At 30.1% G+C, this 27,505-nt stretch overlaps 2 protein-coding genes across 2 annotated transcripts in view; both read left to right on the top strand.

Annotated features, from left to right (window-relative positions):
* The first annotated feature begins 566 nt into the window (after window positions 1-566).
* Window positions 567-10,446, top strand: LOC105328521 (prion-like-(Q/N-rich) domain-bearing protein 25). Its single transcript, XM_066081352.1, has 19 exons — window positions 567-642; window positions 739-811; window positions 985-1,076; window positions 1,175-1,369; window positions 1,687-1,776; window positions 2,240-2,374; window positions 3,051-3,200; window positions 3,996-4,145; window positions 4,755-4,898; window positions 5,464-5,613; window positions 5,688-5,843; window positions 8,293-8,445; window positions 8,529-8,684; window positions 8,854-9,012; window positions 9,195-9,344; window positions 9,572-9,604; window positions 9,743-9,860; window positions 9,980-10,067; window positions 10,160-10,446. The coding sequence occupies exons 1-19, from the start codon at window positions 594-596 to the stop codon at window positions 10,388-10,390; spliced, it is 2,472 nt and encodes an 823-aa protein (XP_065937424.1). The 5' UTR covers window positions 567-593; the 3' UTR covers window positions 10,391-10,446.
* Window positions 10,447-14,109: 3,663 nt separating this feature from the next.
* Window positions 14,110-27,505, top strand: part of LOC105328536 (rh5-interacting protein) — a 30,915-nt gene continuing 17,519 nt past the window's right edge. The window contains exons 1-2 of the mRNA XM_066081349.1: window positions 14,110-14,237; window positions 14,458-14,553. Coding sequence (XP_065937421.1) covers window positions 14,153-14,237; window positions 14,458-14,553 — 181 coding nt within the window. The 5' untranslated portion in view covers window positions 14,110-14,152. The remainder of the gene's footprint in view (window positions 14,238-14,457; window positions 14,554-27,505) is intronic.

Genomic DNA, 27,505 nt, shown 5'->3' with positions numbered 1-27,505 from the left:
TGCTCGGTACATATTTTTGAATTATCTCCGTATTTCAAATTGAACACTAGTAAAACTTGCACAAACGTTAAAACATAAAAGAGGTAAATGAACATATATAATTTGATTTCTTTTATCATCAGTAGTAGGTCCACTGACACTTAAAGTGTGGATGCTTAAACTAACATGTAACAATCAATATTTATTTGAATCATATAATGCTAATCAATAAACAAACAACTCTATTTTGGCCTAACTGAAATAAATTTCAGACAAATCATGATACTGAAATAATGTCCACTGTTTTCTTTATTTTGTTTACATATACAAATTGTTTAAAAAAAAATCGGAAAACCATTCAGAAAGTTTTTTTATTAACCAAAATCTCAATACCTAATATTTTCAAATGCCTTTTTTATATATAGATGATAATGTACTTGGATGTACAAGGACGTTTTGTTTTCAGTTTCGGAAATGTTGCAATTCACGTGCCAGACATAAACTGGTGTTTTATTGCTAATTGAGGAAACCGGAATGCATTTAAGAGTTTCCCTTAATGAAAAATATAGTTTAAAAAAGATGAAATCGTGATTTTTTTTACAGACGAGAGAATCATGCTATCAAGAAGGATTGATTGTTTTAAGCAACGTTTATTCTTATTATGTAAGATTTAAACATATCTTTCAATGACGTTTGTTCCTAATTCACAAAGCATAATCGTTATATTGTGATACATTTTTTGTTTTCTTAATATCATAGTTACCTTGGTTATCAAATTTTGGATCGTATATTTGGTAAAGGTGCCCTGTCTGGACGCCTTATTCTATGTTGGGTAAATAATTATGCATATTTAATTTATATACTTCGTGCAATTTTATGGTAAGATTCTATCGAAATAAGAAAATAATCTAACGCATGACAGTTGTACTATTGTCTGGCGTGTAATGATTCTACTGATAATGACATTTAATTTCCTATTGTAATTTGAGAATTGTGCACTTAAAGGACATACCATTATCAAGATTTCACGGCATTTGTAAGAAGTGAAGAACGATGTGGCTTTTATCCAGAAAACGTATCAAGTTTAATAAGAAGAGGTACAATTATATCAAAACTGAATAGCGTAAATTATACATTTTAGTAATTGACAGAAAAAAAGTATTTTTTGAACAATGATTACTTTTCCACTTTCCAGATCATTCAATTGAAAACGAGTCTTGTTTGATTTTTATGAAATCAGTGATAAATTTATCTGCAATATCCAACGTTGCCAAAGCAGAAACGAACTACTTCGCTTTTGGTGCTAAGTACAGTTTTCCTTTAGAAGCATCTCCTTGTATAAACCAATTACAAAATGTGGAAATGGTCCTTTTTTGTGAAGGGCCGACAGGTAATTAAACATAAAGGAAATCGACAGTCGTTGCTCAAATAACGCATTTGATCATTTGCAAGGAATTAAACAAAAAATCAAAGATCAAGGATAATTTAATATAAAGAAATATTAGTTAAGATCCGTTGTAAATGTGTTAAAACATTTTATTTTTGTGTTTAAAGCATGATAATGGCACCACATACAAATGCATATATATAAAAGTTATTTTTTATTTGTATATTTTCTCTAACTCAATTTTAATAAATTAGTCCCCTCATTATTGTTAACAATTTTTGCACAGTGTAATATAAACTAATATATGATAATATTTACAGTTCTTAGCGGATTAACATGTAATCAGGGCTGTGACAGGCTGTCAGAGGTTTGTCGACGATCGCCAGATGTCAACGAAGAACTTTGTATTCGTAAGAGTCTAACACGGCATACTAAATAGTTGATTTCACAAAGTAAAGAAAATTTTACTAAATAAGTTCTTAAAGTATAACGTTTCAATGATGAAAATACAATAATTTCGAAAACTTATTGTGTACATGTACCTAGTTACGGTATTGAGTTATATAAACATTGAGAGGGAGAGGACACAACTTGTTTTGCCCTCTTTATGTTGTTGAGAATTAAAGTGCATTTGGTTTTTCATAATGATTGTTTTAGTTACAATTCAGTCACAACAAGTAAGTTATTGTGCATTTTTGTAATAGTTAATACATATTATTTTTAAATGTTTATTTTAGATAAGATGTATCATTTTCATTGCTTAAATAAGAACATGAATTGCCTCAAATCAACATTTTATCGCATCCTGTTTCAAATTTATTAAATATAATATCGAGTAACTCAGCTTGTTTTATAAACTCTTTAAAATTGCAGCTGAACGCAAAATTGACGATTTCTGTGATACCAATTTACCTTGTCCAAGAAATAGTGAATGCAGGATTGTTAACAATTTCACAAGTTGTCAATGTTTGGGAGGTTATGAAGCTTTAGATGGAATATGTAAACAAGGTAAGCATGTGTTTGATGTCAGACCATTGAATAATTAAAAAATCGTCAATCGGATGATGATCGTAACCTTCAATTTATTAGATTTCCACTCTGTGTGTTTTATTTATCATTTTTTAAAAATAATGCATGCTTCATACGTTCGGAAACACAAAGCCGCAAGAAAATTAGATTTTAGATTAAGTTCTGAAGTGTAAGCATTGGGAGAGAAAAAAGCAAACTTCTCTTAATAGGCATGATTTAGCAACAATGGAATATGATCAGAGGATTTTCTAAAACAAAAACCGGAAGAAAATGAAACAAAAAATGGCAGGCACAGACTATAAATTTAAAAAACAAGTAATTACAAAAAATCGTCATTGATTAATAAATGAATTAAAATCATCACATTGTATTGTACAGGTCTAAAACAAAGTGTTACGCCTTTTTGGTCATTCGTTGTCTCCATCTAGAATTTTTAAAGTGCTGTAAACTCTTTTATTTTTTTAAATTATGTTAGCTTTAAATGTAAATGGTAATGTAAATATGATTATTTTAGATGCTTAGTAGAAACTGTTTGCCTAAATGGATAAAATATTTTACCATTCATATTTCATCAAGTTACGTTTGTTTTACATGATTTCAGTTTTAAAAGTTTGTTTTTATTTTATCTTTTAATACATTGTATTTACTATTTTAGTCGGGCTAGCCTTTGGAAAAACCTGTGACTATAACAGTCAATGTTCAGGGACTATCAACGCTTCACTTTGTTTACATGATAGGATCCGAAACAAGAAAGTGTGTTCATGTGTAAAAGGTTATGTTGCAGGTGCTTCCAACTGCATATTAGGTAGGTTTAGGTTTACTCATTATTAAACTAAACTGGTATCTTTTTTTTAAGTTAAATAAGGCATAAATTGGAATGAATTGAATATAACATATACTTCAAAATAATAAAATAATGCTTACTTTCAGAGAAATGAAACTATCAAACAAAAAACTATATATATATATATATATATATATATATATATATATATATATATATATATATATATATATATATATATATATATATAAAGCACTGAATAGAATCAACAACACTAGGCATCTTAAAAGTGTCGGATCTAATATATAAATACTAAACCAGTAAACTGAATATAAAAAGCACTAAAAATGGCTAACGACACGAACTAAACTACTTAAGAAACTATAAAAAATAATGTAGCTGTTCTTTTTTTATAGTTTCTTAAGAAGTTTAGTAGTAGCTTCAGATTTTGTTTTCTTTGTTTTGTACTCATGTAATTTATTTTTTGGTCCTGAAGAAGGGACTGGTTGTCCCGAAAATTTGACAATTTCTATTTTTCGTGTCGTTAGCCATTTTTAGTGCTTTATATATTCAGTTTACTGGCTTAGTATCTATATGTTAGATCCGACACCTTAAAGATGCCTAGTGTTGTTGATTCTATTCAGTGCTTTATATATATATATATATATATATATATATATATATATATATATATATATATATATATATATATATATATATATATATATATATATGTCTATATTGTTAATTTTTCATTCTTCACTCTAGAAATAATAAAAACTGAAGTATTTAATTGTTGGTCGTTTTTTATGTAAGGCGGACTTTCGCTCAATGCAGAATGTAAAAAGGACCTTCAATGTACAGGAACAATCAATGGGCATACATGTTTGAATGATGATAGTAGAAATATATCCATTTGTCAGTGCGACAAAGGTTACATCGAGAGAAATTCATCATGCTTTATAAGTAAGTTGAAATCGAAATATATATCATAAACAAAATGAAAACTCAGAACTGAATATGAGAAGTTTGTTTCAAATATAAATCATCCTGTAAAATGATTGTAGGACTTTTTTTGTTTTGCTTAATATATAGATGTAATTTTAAAGGCATATTTTGCAGTGTACATTTATAATGAAAATTTGTTACAATGTTGGCATCAATGTTTAAATACTTACCACAAGCAATTTTACTTCGCATTGTTTAAAGAATGTTTTAAATGATTATAATAAAAACACAACTGCTAGAAAAACACAATTGATCTGAAATGGAAATTGGCAACGAAGGCAACGAAATGACAAGTGGTAATAAAGGTTACATTTTAAAACGTAATAAATCATCATTTAATCTACTTTCCACGACTAATGTTTTAACTGAAAATTTGGTTAACATTGTATGCAAGTTTTGTTTTTAGCAATCTTTTATTCTAGGGATATGTAGTAATAAGTTTTTTCACACTTGTAAGTGTTTTTTTTTCATCACCCTGATAATGTATCATACTATCTTTTAATGGGGTTTAAAAGTAAACTCCCAAAATTTGATCATTTAAAATATGTATCTGATGCTATATATTAGCAAATCGTCACCTATATGAGTACTGTGATTTGTCGGAACAATGTACCGGATCTACTGGAGCAAACGAATGTAAAGCTATAGATGGGATGAAGATGTGCTACTGTTCACAGGATAAACAAATCTTTAAAGGAGCTTGCCTCAAAGGTAATGGTGGATAAAAAATTAATTTGTTTATTGTCAAATTTGAATATTTCATATTTTAGTATCATTGTAAGTTAACGATTCCAAGCACCATTGTATGTGGCACCAAGCAAGGTTGGGTTGAAATTGATTTCAAAGGTAAAAGTTACAAAAACAAGTTACAAATATGTTTTTAAATGTTTCACACGATAATTCATAAATAAATCTTTTATATACAATGTTATAATTTATGTTGGTAAGTTATTGATATGTCAACATTCCTCAATAGTTCGTGATAGAGGTAATAAATGCATTCCTTCTATCAAATCTAAATATCTTAAATACATTAACGGAGTCAGTTGAATCTTCAACCAAGTAAAAATACAATGTCATTTTAACATTCATCATTTAACTCTGTATTATCAATCGGGACTCTACTATTCGAGGTTATGTACAGTACTCTTTTCACCATGAAAAAGAACAATGAGTATTATGTTGTAAGAACTTTAAAGAACTAAAATAATATAACATAATTCCATTTACTGTTTAGTTTTTGAAAATTATTTAAAGTTTGTAATTTAAATTTTAGTGGGGTTAACTCTTGGTGAAAACTGCTATGTAGACGGACAATGCACTGGTACATCAAACTCTGCTTGTATGGCCGTTCCGGATGAGACTGGAAGTTTAACTTGTCAGTGTTCTACAGGGTTCATGAAACACAATGAAAGCTGTTTAAAAGGTATGTTTTATTAATCTATTAGTTGTGTCACTCTTTTATAAACGTTACATTAAAATATGTATTTACTTTTTAAGAATACAAACAGCTTAACGAAGAATGTGAAATTGATAGTCAATGCAATAGGACTTTTGAAGAGGTTGTCTGCAAAGAAATTCATCACATTAAAATGTGTGTGTGTAATTCTGGATACATGTCCATTGAGGAAACCAGCTTTTCGAAATGTCTCAAGGGTAAATTTTATCTTATATTAGACTGTAAACCTAATAAAAAAAACAAATGCATAATGACTCTTGTTTACTTAAAAGACAGCACGTGGTACCAATGAAATTTATCTAATTGTACAGAAGAAAAATTAAAATATTCATAGAACCATTTATTGTTGAGATTGTCTATACTGTGTCCATATTTTATTTTAATTGCTCTCTCAACATATCCTTAAAATAATTAACTGCGAGGCTTGGTATTTATAGGAGCGGACAGGGACGGAAGCTGTTAACTGAAATGGATGATATACACATGCACATGACCTTAATCATTTTTGTTGCAGCTCTTTGCGAAAAAAAATACCAATTTTTTTCATTTAACAGGTTGCAAAACATTTCAAAAAAATGGTTTTGAACTTTTTGATATAGATCCGCATTAATGTGTATCAAATGCAACACCTTTTGGTTAAGAAGTTTTTCTATATGTCTATTGTTTGTAAGATTGATCCCCAGTAAGTTTGGATATACTGAGGGATCAATCTCCGTTATAGTACGGTTACAGAAAAAGTTTTTTATAATAACAAAAGTTATTGCATTTCATCTATTCTAATGCGGATCAATATCAACAATTTCAAAATCAGGAATTTTTATTGTTTGCACGTTAAATTTAAATCCCAAACAGGCTATTATATCTCACTAAGGCGATTGGTCCCAACCTGATTAATTTCAAATCAGTGAGTGGATACTTAGTGCGTCGTATCTCTCATAGATTTTGTTCTTTTAGTCAGATTTCATCACTGTTTTAAAAAAAAAACCACTTAGGGCGCCCAATTAAACTACTCGTGTATGCATACATATCATTTATCAATATAGACATATGATTTATCATTATAGACATAGAACACAATATGTTCACTGTTTACAAATAAATGTATAAGGTTTACTGCCAAATTGTCATTTTAGAAATGTATGAATTTAAACGCCAGTTTACATGCATGCATGGTTTTTTGCATTTTCTTTAAACCAAGGAGTCAGATAAAAGGTATCTGCCCAATGGTTAACTCACTATCCACTTTCCGCCATGACGTTAAATAGTCCAACTGCGTTCCAGGGCACCCGTTTTGGAAATGTCATTCTATTAAAGATATCATAAAATCGATTCAAATTAATCCATTTTATTTATATATTTTTTTAAAATACACAATAGATTGCCGGTCTAAGGTATCTGCCTGCGACTCATGACAAACTCGTCCTGTCAACTCGCGTTCTTGGTTAAGGATGACGTTTACTCAGAATGAAAAAAAAATCCACTGATGATAATGAAAAACCATCTATTGTGTGTTATAGACCTTTGCTTGTATTGTTATTTTTCACTTTCAGAAAAGTAGGTCAATGACCTACTTTTTGATTTAATGGCCATTGAATATTTATTGAAAATTCAAGAAAAATTCCCATAAAATTTTACACAACGATTGAGATTTTCTTAATTTTAAAAATATTACAAATAATTAAACACTTTAAAAACTAAGATACAGTTTACGAATGGTAGTGGCACTAAATAAGTACACAACATTAAGATTTCAGCATCAATTTTTAAAAATAATTCAGTCCGAATTTCCTCTATCAGTTTTCAAATCCCTACCCATTTTTGATTCAATTTTACAAAAAATTGAATGATGATAATACAAAAACATTTATGATATTGAACTACTTATATTGACCTTATTCTGTTGGCATAAAATTTATATGAGGTCAATGATCAAAATTTTGAGATATGATGTCTTTTATCGTGTTTAGGCATTTTTCAATATTATTATTATTCGTGCCATAAGATTAATTTAATGAATAAGTGAGGTAAAACCAACGGAAAATATGCAAAATTACTTAGACTTAAATATAAAATCCTAACTTTTAATATTAGACTACTGCCAAAAAACTTTTAGCAGAAAACAAAATCTGCAAAATTTAGTCCGAATTTCCTCTGTTTGGCTAAAAGTCAATTTTTGTTTGAGCATAATTCCATAATAAAGTAAAACTATTGAATGTTTTGTCAATAATAATTCATTTCATAAATAATTTTTGTGTTTAGAACAAATTTTACTCATTACATTGAACTTTTTAACAATCGGAATTTGAGAACTCAAACCCTGAGTAAATAACACCCTTAACAGAACAATAAAAATAAAAACAAATCCTATATTGAGCTATACTTTACTGATTCTTTCATTAATTTGATAGCTTTTTCTTGATTTTTATTAATTATCAATGTATATAACTTCAATTTTCTTGCTTATAATCAAACATTATTTAAGTTGGAGTTTTTGAATGTGACGTTTCTTTTTATAATTGAAAAAAAAAACCCATCGATTAGTATACCCTTTTATTTAACATTAAAAACAAAAAAATGTAATCTTAATCCACGTAAAGTGGGGATATTGATGATCTGAATTTCATGGCTAATGATATATATTTTCAGTTGGATTGAAACTTTATGAGTCTTGTAATGTTGATGCACAGTGTACAGGTATTCCAAACGCTGGTTTGTGCATGGCTGATTCTAATGAAATCCACAATCCAACATGTCGGTGCTCAACAGGATATATTAGATATAAAGAACGATGCTTAAAAGGTACTAATGATACAAAACTAATTTTCACCTAGCCATTGTTATTGTAAGTGTTGCACTTAAAGAAGACATGTTTGCATTGTTAGTATACAAACAGCTTTATGATGAGTGTGAAATTGATGATCAATGCAATAGGACCTCTGACGAGGTTGTCTGCAAAGAAAAATATCACCGGAAAATGTGTATGTGTAATACAGGATACAAGTATTTTGAAGTAAACGGCACTTGGAAATGTATTAAAGGTAAACTATTTCCAAAGTTCATTTTGCTATTTAATGTTTTCAGATAAGTAAGAAAACAAAACACTTTCCTTATTTTTATTGGGGCTTGATAATGTTTTTTTTAATTTATTTGTATTAATTTGTGATACGTTTAATTTAGTTTGAGAAATGTTTTAACACTCTCGTGTAGTTGGATTGTCTCTTGGTGAACCTTGCTGCATACACGAGCAATGCACAGGCACACCACCCGCTGTCATGTGTGTATCTAAGGAAAATTATGCAGGTGTTTTGACTTGTCAATGCAACAGAACTAGAGGATATATGAGATACAATGAGACATGTCTGCAAGGTATATTTACAAAATAAGTGAGTTCACATCCTTAAATGCTTTATTTAAAACATATATTTCATAATGAATGTCATTTTTTTTAAATATATATTCCTCAGAAGGATATATATATCTTATATAACGTATGAAAAATATTAACTTTTTGAAAAATAGGTAAAAAGGTGATAATTTATATTTCTCAGTCGACAAACAACTGTACGAGGAATGTGAAATAGATCTTCAGTGCAAACGGACATCGGGGAAGGAGGTCTGTAGAGAAATACGAGACAAGAAGTTATGTTTGTGTGAAGTAGGGTTTTTTGAAGACAATACAGCTCTGAAATGTCTTCAAGGTAAGATATCGAAGTAGATGGTAACAGTCATTAATAAAAAGATAGTGTTAAATTGTGAATCATTAATAAAAACCAAAATAATTAATTATGATTATACAATATATACTATAAGACCAGTTCAAAGAAAGTACCTATACACAATATTTTATCATTTGTTCATTGTGGTAGAAACTACTGGGTTTTGATATTTATTATTTAATTCTGTAATAAATATTTTGGTTTAATAGCTAAAATAATGGAGGAACAGGCCTGGATCGCTGGTGAGCTAATCAAGATGGGTTTTTATTCAAATCGTAATAATCTAACTGATTGTATTTAAAAAGTAATAATCTAACTGATTGTTTTGTATGTAAAAAATGTAATAAGGACGATTTTTTCTCAATATTCCTAAATTGTAGATAAGCGAATCCAATTTCTTATCATAGCTGCAGGAGGATTCGTTATTATTACATGTTTGGTGTGTTTATTTATCACTGTCCTGTTTGCACTGAAAAAGAGAAAGCCGGACAATCAGAGGTACATGTAATCAATCTATACGTGATATAAACACATATTTTAAAAAAAAAATCACCGAACAATTATATTTTCAAATACTTCTGTACTGGTTATTCAAACATTATGTGTTTGCATTGTAGGTTTGAATATCAAGACTCTACACATTTAGAAATTGGACATATCCACAATTCCCCAAACGATGATACAGGGAACATATATGATGAAGATGTTTGTGAATTGTTTAATCTATACGATTTTAATTTCTAAATACGATGAAAAACACAGACATCGAATCTAAAAAGTTTTTTGTTTTATTTTAGGTTTCACAAGCATATGATCATAATTCTGTTTATGATCATACAGATGACATTTACAATGTCACACATCAGAGAGAAGAACAAAAAGATGAAAACCTCTACAATCATATCGAGACTCAGTCTTCCTTCACAGAGCAACACTCTGATCACTATACATACTCGTACAACCATCTTCACCAAAGACCATTCCCGATGTCATTAGTCTATAATGAGCCAAATACCACTTCAGTTTAGTTGCTGTCTACTAGAAATGAAATTAACAACAATTTAAAAAGGAAAACTATGTTAAACATAGTTGTTTCTTTAGTTGTTTTTACCTTATAAATTTGAATTTTAAATTTAAATAAAATGCCATCAGTCATATGTTCGATTTTTAACACGGTACACATATTATGCCCGCACTTTCTAAAGAGAATTCCGGTTCATTATTGTTATCCTGAGCCGTCCGACCCTCCGTCCGTCTGTCCGACCGTCCGTCTTTCACTTTATCCTTTTCTCAAACTGCACTGACATTTAAAAACAAATTACTATCTATATATGATACGGTGTGTATATGTATATCAAACACTGAGAAAAGTGTAACCAATCTACTGTTACACTGATAGTGCTAATTTTTCTTCTCTTTTAATACGTTCAAGTAACTTTATCTTGGTCTAGTGAAATACAAAAAATAAAAAAGAAATGTGGTGGTCCAAGGGATAATTTTGTTTTCCTGGATATGGGAGGGAGAGGGGTGACTGGGGCTTATTTTTACTCTATATTCTCTCTTTCTCTCAAAAGGGTTTTTTTTTCATTAGCATTTCTTGGCAAAGATAATGGAATATGGTGCTACTTCCCTGGATTGGTGGTCTTACTCTCACTCAATCTCCGGATATTATTTTGATAAGCCTAAAACTGTAATTTCTTTCCGTACATGGAATATTCTTTCTCTAACAGTGCAAGACACCATAATGTTATTCTTGTGTGAGACAACGCCACAACAAAAAAGTATTTTAGAAAAGGAATGCTGTGTGAAGAGATTGAAAGGTTACTTCACAATTTTTTGAAAAAAATATTCGAAGTTATGTCTGAATATGTATACTACGGACATCCTAGGATTGTATTCACGTTGAATTCAATTGCATTTTGTAACATGAAATATATTAATGCAATAAAATTTCAACAAAAATAAAGATGTTAAAAACTATTCTTCGAAATTTTGATCATAAATATATGTTTGAACTTCTGTATATGCCTCTTATTTGGTTCATTTATAGTATTTTTCTTTTGAGTAGGGAAGTACTTGTTGTAACTTATCAAGTATTATGTTAATAGAATGTTCTCAAGATGGGAAACTTTGCCTCGAAATATTAGTGTTGAAAATAAATCATTTCAGCAGAAACATATTATCTCAAAAATCTCTTCCAATTAGAACTTGCTTTACAACACAAGGAGATACTGCATAAATCAAAATATTACGTTAACATTTAATTTATCTTATCTAATGATTTGTTCAATTGTGCTAGTACTAACTGCAAACGTAAATGAATCGGGAATTAAGAAAAAGAGATAATTAAGAACTAGGCTGTTAGGATTGATTGAACGTCAAAAGTGCAAAACTGCAGACCATCGTATTTTAGCGTGTCTAGTGTTTGTATGGCTAATCTAAACAGTGGAGTGAGAGAGAGAGAGAGAGAGAGAGAGATGGTGATGATGACGATGATGATGTACAGTTTAATAAGCACTAAATGGAATATATACTATACACCCTTATACTGATGACATGCCGGTGCAAAACAAATTGTTCGCTTGAAAATTGATTAATATAAATATTAAATGTATTTGCCAGAGAGAGAGAGAGAGAGAGAGAGAGAGAGAGAGAGAGAGAACTTTTTTGAAATTCGAGTTACATGTTATGTAAATGTTAGTGTTGATAGCTCATTCAGTGTCGTTATGCGTGTGAAGATGGTCCTGTTTTATTTGGTTGAAATGAGTAGTCAGCTCACTTGCCGTAAACATTGGTTGGTAACATTAATTCACACAGACAGCATTACCAAAATATAAAGAAGGAAAATTAACCTAAAGGTAGCCAAAATGAAACCTACGTATATATTGTTACAAATTAGATTGGAACAAAAATGACTTCAGTGTGGTACATTGAATATTGAAATTATCAATGACGTTTAGAGATTTTTCTCTGAACTGTAAATAGAAAAGGTATGTATACAATATAGACAATAAAGTGTTAACAACAATGTATTTAATATTATAATTCTGTGCATATCTGCAGACGAAAGCTTGACGTTAGGATCTGAAAAAAACCCAGTATAAATGATGGCACAAAAATTTTTTACGTCGAAAATACACGGTTTCGAACAAGGAATTTCAGATGAAATTAAAAACTAGCGTTTTAAATTCAAATATATAATAAAAAAAATACATGTCAGAATTTGTATCACGTTATCTATCAACCATCGACTAATTTCAGTTCCCTGGCCTTCAGCCCTCGGACTGATTTTGAAATTTCGGTTTGCTATGGGATGTGATAAATACTTTGCCAGGTATTATTCTCTATGTAATACACCCAGTCCTATGTTACTGTACTATGCTATGTTAAAGATATGATTTTGACAAGGGTAACATTATCTTACATATTATATTTTATTTAAATCTCATAATCACACCTTATTGATTCAACACAGTTTTTTACATTGTAACCAGAAATTACATGCTAGGTCAACGAGTTGATCATGGGGGTAGGTTTAAACAATGTTTAACCAAGTTGAGCTCATGTGAAGAGAATATTTAGGGTATTTAATCATATGAGCATGAACGTTTATTTCAACGTCATATTCATGACCATATTTCTTGCAATAATGATTATTAATTAGTACTACACGTAATGATAGATTTATTTTTTCATTTTCTGTTTTATATACTAATTGCTTGATTGCTACCAAAAAGTTAAACTAATTCAGTACTGGTCAATATGTTATTAAAATGTATATTTTTGCTGATATACAAAGAAAGTGCATATCTTCCATAAATGAAATAAAAAGAAATTGTAGTTTGAAGTATAGTTTACATCAATCAAATAATATTAAAGATTGTTTTGTATATCAAAAAGTATGTTAAAAAGCTACAGTAATCGGAAATGGCACGAGTTTTGATGCAGAATAAGTTTTCGGTTGAAACAGGAAAACTACTTAGCTTTACATTCCGTGTTTACGAAAAAATCATTTGATTAATTACCACACGTTCATTAAATTAAATGGCGGAAGAAATTCGGAAACTTTGGAATGATTGTATTGCAGGACAGCAGTTCTAGTCAGGTTTACTGAGAAATGATATTTCATGTATGGTGGAAGTGATATTTTTTATCAATCTTAATCATGCCAATCGTCAAGACAGAAAAATACATTCAAAACGGATTGTGTAAGTATAAGAATGCTAAATCTTTCCTAATTTTTCTAATTACAAAAATAGACTGAGTTTCTGCGTACTACGCTGTTTTATAAATATTTCTAAAACTTGCAGTCGTCCAAATATTGTTCACAACATTGATACACCCATTATGCGCAGACATGTTTCTTGGGTAAGTTTTTATATTGTGAATGGCTATCAGTTCAAGATTTTTTTTTCTTTTTTCATTTTTTCACTTATTTCATAATAGACGAATAATTGAAAAATGTAATTTATGTCATTTTAGATTTATTCTTTTAGGGATTACCATTATCTCGATTTCTTGTCATTCATGAAGAGCGGAAGCAGATGTGGTTTTCTTCCATGAAGCATAGCAGCATATATTACTAAATGTTAGATCGAATTAAACAATTATTTTTCTTCAGTTTTTTAAACTTGTTAAATAGAGTGTTAAAATTTGTTAATCTTTACATTTCAGAACATTCAACTGCCGAAGACCGATGCTTGATTTTCATGAAAGAAACGATCAATAGTTCAGCAAAGTCGAAATTAACAACGGCCCGAGTGAAATACATTGCTTTTGGCAAGACATACATGTTTGATTTGGAACAACCTTCATGTAAATCAGCAATTAATTCACAATATTTGGAGATGATGCTGATTTGCGAAGGCAAGACAGGTACTCGTTGTACTTAAGTAGGTCTTGAAAAATCCTCATTTAAATCCTCTGCTGGTTCTATTATTCGCATGACTTCACTGACGTTCTTCTTAAAACTCACTAAAATTGTACAGCAGACACATCTTTACAAAGATATTAATTTTTCAACAGTAATTATAAAAAAACAAGATTATTTCTCCGTGCGATTTTTCTGCTCATTCACTTGTTTGCTTTATTTAAGTTGGAAATGGAATCACATGTAAAAGTAGCGCTGACTGTGACATTAAGATGGAGGTCTGTAGTAGATATCAAGCCATTGATCAACAAATCTGCATCCGTAAGAATGATTTCTCTTCTCTTCAAACGATGACCAAAAAAGCTTGGGTCCCAATTCCATGATATGATTAAGTTTGTTAATTGAGAATATTTTGAAGCTCAGGTTTTAATGACATGTATAAGTATATTTTAATATTCATATGATATGATTATAGCACATTGACTGTAAAATACCGTAAAAGATCATCACCTTCCTCCTGTCTGTTTATATTACCTTTTTTTTAAACAAGTATCAATCAATATTTTTGGTTTACTTGATGGCCCTTAAATTAGTTGAATTATTATCCGTTATAAATATTCGTGTTCTAGAAAAAACCAAATGTGCATCAGACTAAGTAATTGTAAATTCATTAGGGCAAATGCTTTCAAAAACAATCAACACTCTAATTTTTATCTACTTGCAATCAATAAACAGCAGATTTTAAAACAATGATATTTGAAGTTGGTATTAATTTATTATACATATACCTTGTTACATAACACTTTTTATCAGCAGTTGACAAGAGTTGTTTGCTTTGTTAATTTTGTTTAATGAAAATATAATTTCACACCATATATGATATCGATAACAATAACCATTCAAAACTTTGGTTAATTCTTATGAAGAAATCACAAATATATGTGATCACCCTCAGGGAATAAATCAAGACAGTAAATAACACAATGACATTTTATCTAAAAACAAAAGTAAAGGAAAATCATCCAATTCCACAATATACGAGTATATAACACGAATTCATTAAAACCATATTTGTTTAATGTTAATGGTAACGTACTCGTCTTGATTCTAATGTATTAGCAAAACGCCACATCAATGAACCATGTGATGTACATGCAACATGTTACGACAACAACAGTGAGTGTAGATATTCTGGATATTCGGGAACCTGTCAGTGTCTACACGACTACAAGGAAATTGATGGACAATGTGTTAAAAGTATTTTTATGACAATAAATTTAGCATATCAATCAATGTAAAACATACTAGTGCTTCAACAGTTACTGTTACTATAGCTGTCTATATATATGAATGCAGTATATGTTTTCTCTCTATTGACAAAAAAAGTCCAACTGAATACATGTACATTCTCTGAAAGGCTGGATATTTCAAAGTCAAGAATTACATCTCAAGAATACTTTTTTCTTTTTTTAGTTTCTAATCATTGTCTATATCCTAATACATGTCATTTTAGTCGGCTTAACCCTTGGAGAAAATTGTTTAAAAGAAGATCAATGTTCGATAACGAAATATGCATCCAGATGTCTTCAAAATCAAACCACAAAAACAAACGTTTGCTCCTGTATGAAAGGTTATATCTCTAGTGGTTCCAACTGCATCAAAGGTAGGAACTTGTACACAGAGATGCATTTAATAAGGCCGAGTATAGAACGAGTACGCGCGCTTTCGTGCAGCGTTTCATTTGTATTGTGACGTCCTCTTTTTGCTTTGTTGACGCCATGGCGTCATAGTTTCAAGTGCAGATATTCAGCAAAATTTGTTGAAAATAGGTCGTTTAATGCGTAAAATTGATATTTTATTGTGGAATAAATATAAATGTCTCGAAGTATAAGCTATATTTGGGCTCGGGTCGAAATCGTGAAGAAGGTTCACCAAGCCTAGTCCTCTGTCACGTTTTCTGAACTCGCCTAAATATAAATTAATTCATTTATTTCAATACAGTAACCATGTTTTTTTTATATTAATGACCCTTAACGAGGCCGAGTACAGAACGAGTACGCACGCTTTCGCGCAGCGTTTCATTTGTATTGTGACGTCATCTTTTTGCTTTGTTGACGCCATGGCGGGATAGTTTCAACTGCAGATATTCAGCGAAATTTGTCGAAAATAACTCGTTTGAAGAGTAAAATTAAAGTTCTATTGTGGAATAAAGATAAATGTCTCGAAGTATAAGCTATACTTGGACTCGGGTCGAAAAGGTGAAGAGGGTTCAGCAAGCCTAGCCCTCTGTCACGTTTTCTTAACCCGCCTAGATATAGCTTAACTCATATATTTCAAGACAATAACCATATATTTTATATTAATGACCCTTAATATGTGTTTTATATATCAATTTATTACTTAAATATGTCTGAATGTTTTAATAATACCATATATATCACATTTTCCGCCTTTGTCAAATGAAAAATAGCCATTAACTGACAAATCTTGGAAATTGGGCATACAAAAATCAACTTTGATATGACCCCTGGAACAAACCAGGAGGTAAACGTTTTTTTTTTATTTGACCATTTGATGCCTTTTAGCAATAACTTTAATATGTAGAACAGAAAAAGAAATCCCTAGGGCAGAAGTTTAAAAAATGTGCAAATTTGGTACATTTTAAGCAAAATCCCATAGGGTCCTATGTTAAAAATTAACACACTTTGAGATGACCCCTTAAACAAACGGTGTGGTAAATGTCTTATTTTTTTATCTTAAAATAATAATTTTATCAGTAGTAATTCTTGTAAAAAATTTCATTCAAAAATCTAGGGCAGAAAAAATTAGACCCGGCCTCGTTAATACATGTATGTGATGTTATATATTCATTTATGACCTAAATATGCCTGAATGTTTTAATAACACTATAAAAATCATCATTTTCGTCTTTGTAAAATAAAGAATAGCCATTATCTGACAAACTGGGAAATTGGGCATACAAAAAACATCTTTGATAAGACCCCTGGAACAAACCAGGGGGTAAAAGGTTTTTTTTATTTGACCATTTGATGTCTTTTAGCAATAACTTTAATATGTAGAACAGAACAAGAAATCTCTAGGGCAGAAGTTTAAAAAAAATGTAAAAAATGTGCAAAACTGATACATTTCAAGCAAAATCCCAAAAGGATCCTATGTTTAGAATTAACAAACTTTGAGAAGACCCCTTAAACAAACAGCGTGGTAAATGTCTCATTTTTTCATCTATAAATAATAATTATATCAGTTGAAATTCATGTAAAAAAATTCATTCAAAAATCTAGGGCAGAACAAATTTGACCCGGCCTCGTTAAGACATAAATAGAAGTAGTGAGATCAGGGAGGAATTTGAACATGGTACAACTTTTCTCTACGCATTTATGGCTGTTAATCATTTTAACAAAATTGTCAACTGAAGCTTAAGTAGATTATCATGCCAATCAAAACAAGAACAACCAGTTTGTTTCAGGTTTACATTGTTTTATAAATGTATATATTTTCTTATATATTGATATGATACATGTATGTTTCCCGTTTTTAAATGCTCGGTCCAATGTCTACATGAGTATACGTATAATGTTACAAGCGTGCGTCTTTGTAGAAAGATGATTTAACGTTAACGTACATTTGATATACATGCTATTGCCATATTATATCCATACGAAGATGCTGTGAAATTATATTTAGCCAATAGGAAGATAAAGTAACTGAATCGCAATGATCAGTTATATTTAGTCAATCAGAAATGAGAAACACTTATCTTGTTCTTTTGTTTGAAATCATGACTTGCTTAGGTGGACTTTCCCTGAACGAAACTTGTGAAGTTGATCAGCAATGTTCTGGAACGGAAAAAGCAAACACATGTTCTAGCTATGGAAAATCACAGCTGACCTGTAGATGTAACCATGGATATGTTGAAAAACAATCCAGGTGTTACAAAAGTAAGACATCTCAGAACGATACCAATTAACGACGTCATAATCTTCTAACTAAATAATAATAAAGTTAACGACACTAAAAAACCCCTATTTAATACTCAATATATTTATTAATTTAGTGAATCTTTATCTCTTTGAGTCATGTGATTGGTCTGAGCAGTGTACTGGATCGCATGGTGCAAACGAGTATAAATTAGTAGAGGGACAGCGAATTTGCTACTGCCCAGAGAGAAAAGGAAAATTCGAAGGATCTTGCTTTAATGGTAAGGACAGACGAAATGTAAATGTACAATGACTTGCTGTAAAGCAGCATTAATTTTGTTCGAGAACATTTTAAAAATATCAAAAATTTAAGTCGGCAATCAGTTGTTTTCTGTAGTTTTATCAGACAACTGTGTTTATTTATTGACCCTATGATCAACGATGCCCAAAAAGAAAATCATGCTTGATTTATTATTTAGGAAGCAGATGATTTTTATTTGTCAGGGATTTTACCGTACGACGTCGAGAAAATTTAATATCTACGTCCATGTTAAAACTTTCACGTATTTTCCAATATTATTTAGGTTTTTTGGGAAAAATGTCTTGTTGGACAATATTTTTTTTTCTTGAACATCTAACCATCTTTTACAGTCATAATACATTTGTAGACTTAAATAATATATCGTTTCTAAGAACAAACGCTCTGCGTACCTTAAATTCAACCTGAAGACTTATTGTCTAGTGTACGCGTTCCTCAAATCGTTAAGGATGTTTTTGTCATGTTTTATCGGTCGTTTCTTATTACTTGATGTCATTATAAACAGCACACGACCTAACAAAAGATTGTATTTATTGACACGGTCGTTTTATCGACCAGAACTTACGAAATGATGACTTTAATTGAGACTGTTGATAATCTTGTTTTATCAACCCGTTTGTCCGTATATTGCTTCTTTTATAAAATTGTTCATAAGTAGAGGAAGCTCTTGTATATTGATTCAACTGAGGCACAAAAACGAACAAATACGGTCATTACGTTTATCATTAAATTTAGTGTTAGGTTATAATTAATGTCTTTTTCGGTAATATTGTTTAAAAAAAAATTCTTTGTAGTATAAAACGCCCCATAAATGAAAAAAAAAACACTAATGTATGCATACTTTAAATACACAGAGGAAAAAAGAAAAACACCTAAGTCGCGAAAAAGGGAAACCAACAATTACTTAAAGTAACTTTAAAATTTAAGTTATCAATTTAATGTGCTATATAAGAAGAAAACAAAGCAAAGTATAAAACAAACCCATAAAATCAACAAAATTAATTCAACACATTTTACACGTAAGCTTTATGACATCAAAAATGATTTTCATATACATGAACCATCACACTTTTGAAAGAAGCGACAATCTTCTTTTTTTAAAGCAAGGTTGAATATACACTGATTTTTATTCTAGTAAATTGATAAAAACAATTATATATATATATATATATATATATATATATATATATATATATATATATATATATATATATATATATATATATATATATATATATATATATATATATATATATTTCTTATACTTGTTGGGTTGACTCTTGATGAGCCCTGCTACATTGACAGACAATGTACAGGATTACCAAACTCTGGTGTTTGTATGGCTAATATAAACAACGAACGAGATTGTCACTGTCACCATGGATACATAAAATACAATGAGAGTTGTTTTAAAGGTAACTATTTCGGGTTTTTTCTTGTTCTTAAAAACTGTTGATTTAAACTAAAGTAACATTGGTCATTACAATAATGATATCGACAATTAAATGAAACAAATGTATCTAATATTAACCCATCCCTTCGCTTGTAAAATAGGATATGTTTAATTTAGTTTTCGTCTTAACAGAAAAATTAACAATATATGAAGAATGTGATGTAGACATGCAATGTAACGGAACCTATGTTGGTGGAGTCTGCAAAAAAATAGGTCATAGAAAACTGTGTTTGTGTGAAAACGGATACATCGAGGACAAAGCCGATTTAATTTGTCGGAAAGGTAACATAATAAATATTCTAAAAAATTTATTATTACATTATGATTAAAATTTTTTATTATTATTACAAATATGTTAAAACTTAAACTTAAGGGCAAAACTATATCAGGCCTTTTAAAGGTTGGACTAATAATGATACGTAAAATCATGTAGCCTAATCTACAAAATTTGAAAGCTTTATTTCATGCTTTTGTTTACAATTAGTGATCATTCAATAATTTACATAAAAGTATGATGCAAAATGTAAGAAGACTTTTGACACCTAATGAAATTTAAACGATATACACTTAAATTGTAAAGATGATTCGCAGGTGTCAAGAAAATTAGTACGCTTTACAAAATGATTACATTAATTGTAAATGGTATCGCGGAGAGAGAGAGAGAGAGAGAGAGAGAGAGAGAGAGAGAGAGAGAGAGAGAGTGAGAGAGAGAGAGCGAGAGAGAGAGAGAGTTTATCATTTCTTATATCCGCGTACTGTTAAACACTTTGAAAATAATAGTGATATGCATTTTATTCAACAACAAAACGCAAACATAAGACTAGCAAATAATTGGCAACGACTATTGAACAACGTGGCTAACCACTTTTTGAAAAAATATAGCTCAAGTTAATGTACTGAATAGTATATAATAATAGTATATAATTTTAACTTTTGCCGATATACTGTTATTGTTGTTATTAAAGACTGTGTGTATCTATTTATTCGTGTTTCTTATATAAACTACCTTTCATACGCATAAATCATTATTGTAGATTATTTCTGTGCTTTGAATAGAACATGTACATATACAAATGGACAATTAATTGTTGATAATAACCAGAAAGAGTTTAATGTATTTAAATGACAAGGAGGTATATTGAATATACTGTGAGACAAAGGCTTTGAATGCTTCTCTATCGAGGCTTCTAAACTGTAAGTATCTGAATGAGTCCCTGTCGCAAGAATGTTGCAGGTATTTGGGACCTTAATTGTCACTTTATAAAACTGAAATTGTGATGTTTTTTTCTTAAACAAAAGTACTGCAATCATGCAACATAATATCATCGAAGGAATGAGTGTGGATATGTCATGCATGTAGTTAAACACAATATAAACTGCGCATGTAAAGGGGGAAAAAAGGACATATTCAATGAATAGAACTGTTGGTCATCATCCAACACAACGAAGACAACCCACTTTACATTGTTTCAATAACTACTTAGATTTTCTTTAGTCAAATAAAAAATAATCACCATCAAAACTCTCAAAGCAACCCACTTTACATTGTTTCAATAAAAACTTAAATTTTCTTTAGTCAAATAAAAAATAATCACCATCGAAACTCTCTCTCTTTCTCTCTGACCTGAAATTTTATATAAATTATACGTTCTGCGTCAAATTAGATTACTATGTGTGGGGTTTTACCATTCTGTACATGTAGCTCGGAATTCTTTGTGGTAAAGTCAGAAAATTCATATTTAAAAAATGTGTTGCTATATCATTCATATACAGCTAAGGAACTACTTGCGAAGCAAAATAACATATAGTTGATTTTAGCATAAAAATCATTAAAATCAACTCCCGTAAGTACTTCAGTACTTTGATTTTTGTTTTAATGACTTTGCTGAAGATGATGATTTCATTAAGAACTCCAAATATATACAATAAAAACACCACAAAAAACACTAAGATTTCTGATTCCTTGGGAAAGTTGAACTGTGGTTTATCCTATGAAAACGAATGACTTAGAGTTCACGGGAGGTGAAATACACTTTGATTGATTCAAAGATTAATCAATTAATACTTTCCATTAAAAAAAACCACGTACAAGCATTCAAGTTATACCGCATGCATAAATGTTGAGACTTGGGGTCATTATAGTAGAATCATCTGACAACTTTTTTCGTCATCAAATTATCCCACAGTTACAGTTCAGTTATAGTTTCATAGTAAACAACCTAAAATTTACTGGTCAAAAAATCCTGCAGCCCTTGCATAATCAGTTTGCACACCGCTGTCTAAAGAGTAGGTAGCCCTGTAATTGTTCCTGTATTTCATGTGATCATCGATATTTATTTTGTACATAATCATATCTGCAACCCAGATGATATTCATACACTGCTGACTCTGACGTTACACGGCCATACTTTTTTGAGGTGAGGTTCATTTGTCTTAATTTTACAGTCATTCCATTTATTTTTCCCTAAGCACTAACATATTCTCATTAGTTCTATGAATTTATGTTAAGTGTCACTTCTATCATTTACTAAGAAACACATGTTTAAATGGTGGGTGCCATAGGTTTATTAGAATACTTAGTTTTAATCTTTACATGTTGTCTTTTGAGTAGAAATATGCATCATTGCAATAAAGTATGATTTTTGTGTATATAGTGGATTAGAGTATATGCTTAAAGAATATCTTTTCTAACACTGATCATCAATTTACTTTATAAAAGGTGTAAAGAGAGTATGGCGTGCACATGTAAATTACATTACATAAGTTATTACATAATAGTTTATTTGTATATGCTGGTTCGGCACTCATGCGAATATTCAAGCAAGCCGCTTATACGAGTATTCGAGAGTATCAGGACATCTAGCCATCCGAGTATCCGGGCATCGTGACTCCTAAACGGGGATCTTACCCTGGAGTGTACCTACGCACCTCATGTCAGATATGACTTCATTAGGACAAGGACCAAGATGAAATACTGTGTATTGTAAATTGTGTACTTTATTAAAATGTATAAATATTATCAAAACTACCTTTACACTGTTAATTTCTAAAACGTCAAAGTATACGCATGAAAATCTGTGATAAACTTGATTCAGCATAAATATATTTAATTTGGCAATTGTGAGCTTTAGACTTTTCAAACAATAAGTTGTTGTCGTCGCACTATATAGGGAATTAATGTTTCTGAATTAGGAGCTTATTGTACACTACAGTAAATTTCAGCGGTTTTTCAATTTTAAAGGAATTTTTTCCTACAAAATCTAATACAATTAACAAAAAAGGAAAAAAATGATTCTATTAGCTGCTTTAAAATAATATTTTTCAACAGTTACTCAATCATAGATTAGTTAATGTCAATATTTTGACATTTTAACGCTGTGAAATTTTTTTAAAAACCATTCTAAATATTCTTTTCATTAATTATCCTGTGTTTATAAAATAAAATCTTACTAATATCTATATTTCTTACTTTCACGAAAATGTCCGCATACACTAAAATCACATTTAGCTAAAGAGTATGATAATAAAAATAATTTATATGGTATTTTTATCTCAAAACAAAATGTTTGGCATACTTAATGATCAGATAATAAACTATTTGCTTTCAGAAAATATGGTGAACAAGTTCAATTTTTTTCGCTAATTCTTGTGTAAATGTGGGGGTGTCAAAGATATCAAAAGAAGTCGAATTGCATATAACTAGACAATACCTAAGTCTGAAGGAATATATCAGTAAACTTTGTCATTTACGACCACCGTCATTTACATTTAACAGGCATTATAGTCAAGCTGAAAACTAAATTTGACATTTGATGTTTTTCTTACTAATGAAATGTTTTCGTAGGAGGTGATTCATGATGGTATGAAGGTAGCAAAAATTGTAGATCGATGTATAAACTGCGCTGTAATTTTAGCTACCGTCAAAGCCTACATGGATAGTTTAAGAAGCAATTACATAATTAATGTTAATATTTTTTCTCTCAATGAATTATTCAATCAATTATAAGAGTAAGTTAAAGTATTTAAATTATTTTAAAACTACATGAGTGCGTTACACACAACAAATAGCAATTCTTCTATGTATGGACGGTACTTTCTGACGTCATGTCATCCAGTTTATGAAGGTTTGTATATAAATTAAGTTGTTTGAAGTTTTAATGGAATTATAAGCTTGTTTACTTGTTTTATGATGATTTAATCCCTGTTGAATTCATTTGAAATTGTCAATTTTAATTTCATCATTATGATATATATGTGTTGCAGTAGTTATTTCAGTGTATACATATTCATTTTGTTCTCCCTTGGACTGAAATGTCACATGTTTCATTGGTTTAAATATGACAAATGACTTCTTGATATATCTCTTTGTCAGTCTGGTGATAAATAGAATGCAGGATTATTCAATGGCTTACCCCATCTTCCAATTACGTGAATTATTATTCTTTATTAAAAACTTGGTAAAAGAATTTAGAGTTTTGCACCTTTATTTTAACAGAAGCATATACTTTTATCACACTGCCCGTATCATTACCTTTTATTTCACCCTTAACTGTTCATTTGAACGCCAAAAATACGCAGTTTGGAGATAGGTGTAAACTAAGTTTTTTTCACGTGAAAATGTACACTAGCATTCTAAATTCAAATATATAATAAAACAACAATACATGTCAAATTTCCTATTTATTTCACTCTTTACAGCACATTTGAACGTCGAAACGTTCCATTGAATGTAGAAAAAAGTACATGTAATTGGGTATTGCGTAAAAATGAAAGCTAGCTTTCTATATTTAAATATATAATTAAACAGCAATACATTTCAAAATCGGTATTGCATTCCATTACAACCATCGACCAATATATTGCATCTCAGGTTGATATTGGATGTGATACATATTTAACTATGTATTATTCTTTATGTAATACATCCAGTTCTTTGTTATACACTGCGTTAAATATATGAATTTGATAAGGATACACTTTTATTCTAGTTGTAACGCCCTTTCTGATTGGCAGAACAGTTATTTCATGTTGTATAACGAATTTTGTCTAGGTCATAGTAATCTAACGTCAAAAAACGTAATAATCCACTTGACGGTACGTTTGAATTTTGTACGATTCTATGTCATTTTAAAGGACAAATGACCATTTTTATGTAGCAAATATTTAGATAATAAGCAACGAAATAAATATTCATTAGCTTTATATGATATAAAATAGTTCGGGACAACTTACGCTCTTTAAGAAACCGCTAATATATAAATCGTAAACTGCCCAAACCGTTTAGCAGTGTACATGTATGTAACAATTAATCATTGAATTCATTCCTTTACGATACATCCGACATACAGTACCGATCAGACCCAACCTAACAGAAATTAAACCCCTACTAAACCCTGGGTTTACTTTTTGGGTTTACTCTGGGTTTACTAAAAAGGGCCTAGAGTAAACCCAGAGTAAACCCAAAGTAAACTCAGAGTGGACAGAGAGTAAACCCGGTCAGAGGTATATCCAGAAAGCAGACGCTAACTGTTTATTCGGAATACAAAAAAAAGAAAGAATTACAGGCATTAGGATGATTAAATAAAAGACAGGTTTGCTTCACACTTCAGTGCCTACACTTGACATCAAAAGCAATTTCCAAGTAAACCCAAAGTAAACTCAGAGCAAGCCCAAAGTAAACCTCGAGTGAACCCAAATTTTCAAAAAGCAGACCCAGAGTAAACCCTAATTAAACCCCGAAAGTAAACCCGGGGTTTCGTTGTGGTTTACTCTGGTGTTAGGTTGGGTCTGATTGATATTTTATTATAAATTTATTAAATCTAAAAATCTCACCTCTTGAGTTCAACACAGTTTTTGACCTTGTAACGAAAAAATACATGTCGACGACCTGATCATAGGGGTAGGTTTCGAACAATATCTTACCATTTTGAACTAATATAAAAATATTTTCTGTTTTTTTTTATAATCACATGAGCATGGGCATTTCTTCTACCTCATATTCACAACCTTTTTACATGCATTAATAAACATTAAACACATTTTTTTTTTCATTTCCCTTTTCAAATTAACTATTTTTTTTTACTACAAAAGTAAACTTTTGCAGTACTGATTAATATGGTATTTTAATTGTTATTTTCGCCGATAAACAGAGAGATAATATTTATTTCCATAAATGAAATGAAAAAGAATAGAAACTGTAGTTTGAAGTGTAGTTTATTTCAAACAGATAATACAAATATGTCCTGTATATCCTATAGTATATTAAAAGCTGCAGTAATCGGAAATGGCATGAGTTTCCATACGGAATAGAATTTTAGTTTGAACAGGAAAACTATATAGCTTTACATTTCGTATTCACGAATGATTAATTACCACAACTTCATTTAATTGAATGGCGGAAGAAAACCTGGAAACTTTGGATAGATTTCATTGCAGAACAACTATCAGTTCTAGTCAGGATCAACTGAGAAATGATGTTTCAAGTAAAGTAGAAGTGATAGTTTTAATTAATCCTGATCATGCCAATCGTAAAGACAGAAAAATACTTTCATAAAGTATTTTGTAAGTATGAGAATAATATATTTTTAGTAGTTTTTTGTAATTACAAATAATTAACTGAGTATATGCGTACTACGTCGTTTTATAAGTATTTCTAAAACTTTCAGTCGTCCTCTTGTTGTTAGCAACATTGAAAAATCCTTTATGCGCATACATGTTTGTTGGGTAAGTTTTTGTCTTGTAATTGGTAATCTAGTCTTTGTCTTAATTTATCAAAAATGTGCCTTTTTAATTTTATCCCTTCACTTATTACTTAAAAGAGGAATTGTTGAAAATTTAATTAATGACATTTATTTCTTTATCCTTTCAGGGATTACCATTATCTCGATTTCTTGTCATTCATAAAGAACGAAAGTAGATGTGGTTTTCAACCAGAAAACATAGCAGCATATATTACTAAAGGCTAGATCGAATTAAACGAATGTTTTTTCTTCTGTTAATTAAACTTGTTAAACGGATTGTTAAAATTTGTTAACCTTTACATTTTAGAACATTCAACTGCCGAAGATCGATGCCTGATTTTTATAAAAGAAATGAACAATAGTTCAGCAAAGTCGAAATTAACAAAGGCGGACGTAAAATACTTTGATTTTGGAAGGACGCACACGTTTGACTTGAAACAAACTTCATGTACATCAGCAATTAATTTACAAAATGTGGAGATGATGTTGATTTGTGAAGGAAAGACAGGTACTCGTTATACTTTTAAAAAGTGGGTCTTAGAAAATATACATTTAGATCTTTTCTGTTTACACTATTTGTATCACTTCTTTGGCGTTCTTCTCAAACCTAACTAAAATTGTACAGCAGACATATTTTTACTAAGATATTAATTTGTTATACGTTTTATTTAAAAATGGGTTATTTCTCCGTGAATTTTTCTTTCTTATTCACTTTTTTGTTGGCTTATGTAAGTCAAAAACGGAATCAAATATAACAGTAGCGCTGACTGTGATAGAAAGATGGAGTTCTGTAGTAGATATCAAACCATTGATCAACAACATA

Source organism: Magallana gigas, chromosome 4, assembly GCF_963853765.1.
Source record: "Magallana gigas chromosome 4, xbMagGiga1.1, whole genome shotgun sequence".
Lineage (NCBI taxonomy): Eukaryota > Metazoa > Mollusca > Bivalvia > Ostreida > Ostreidae > Magallana > Magallana gigas.
This window is presented reverse-complemented; position numbering and strand designations above follow the sequence as displayed.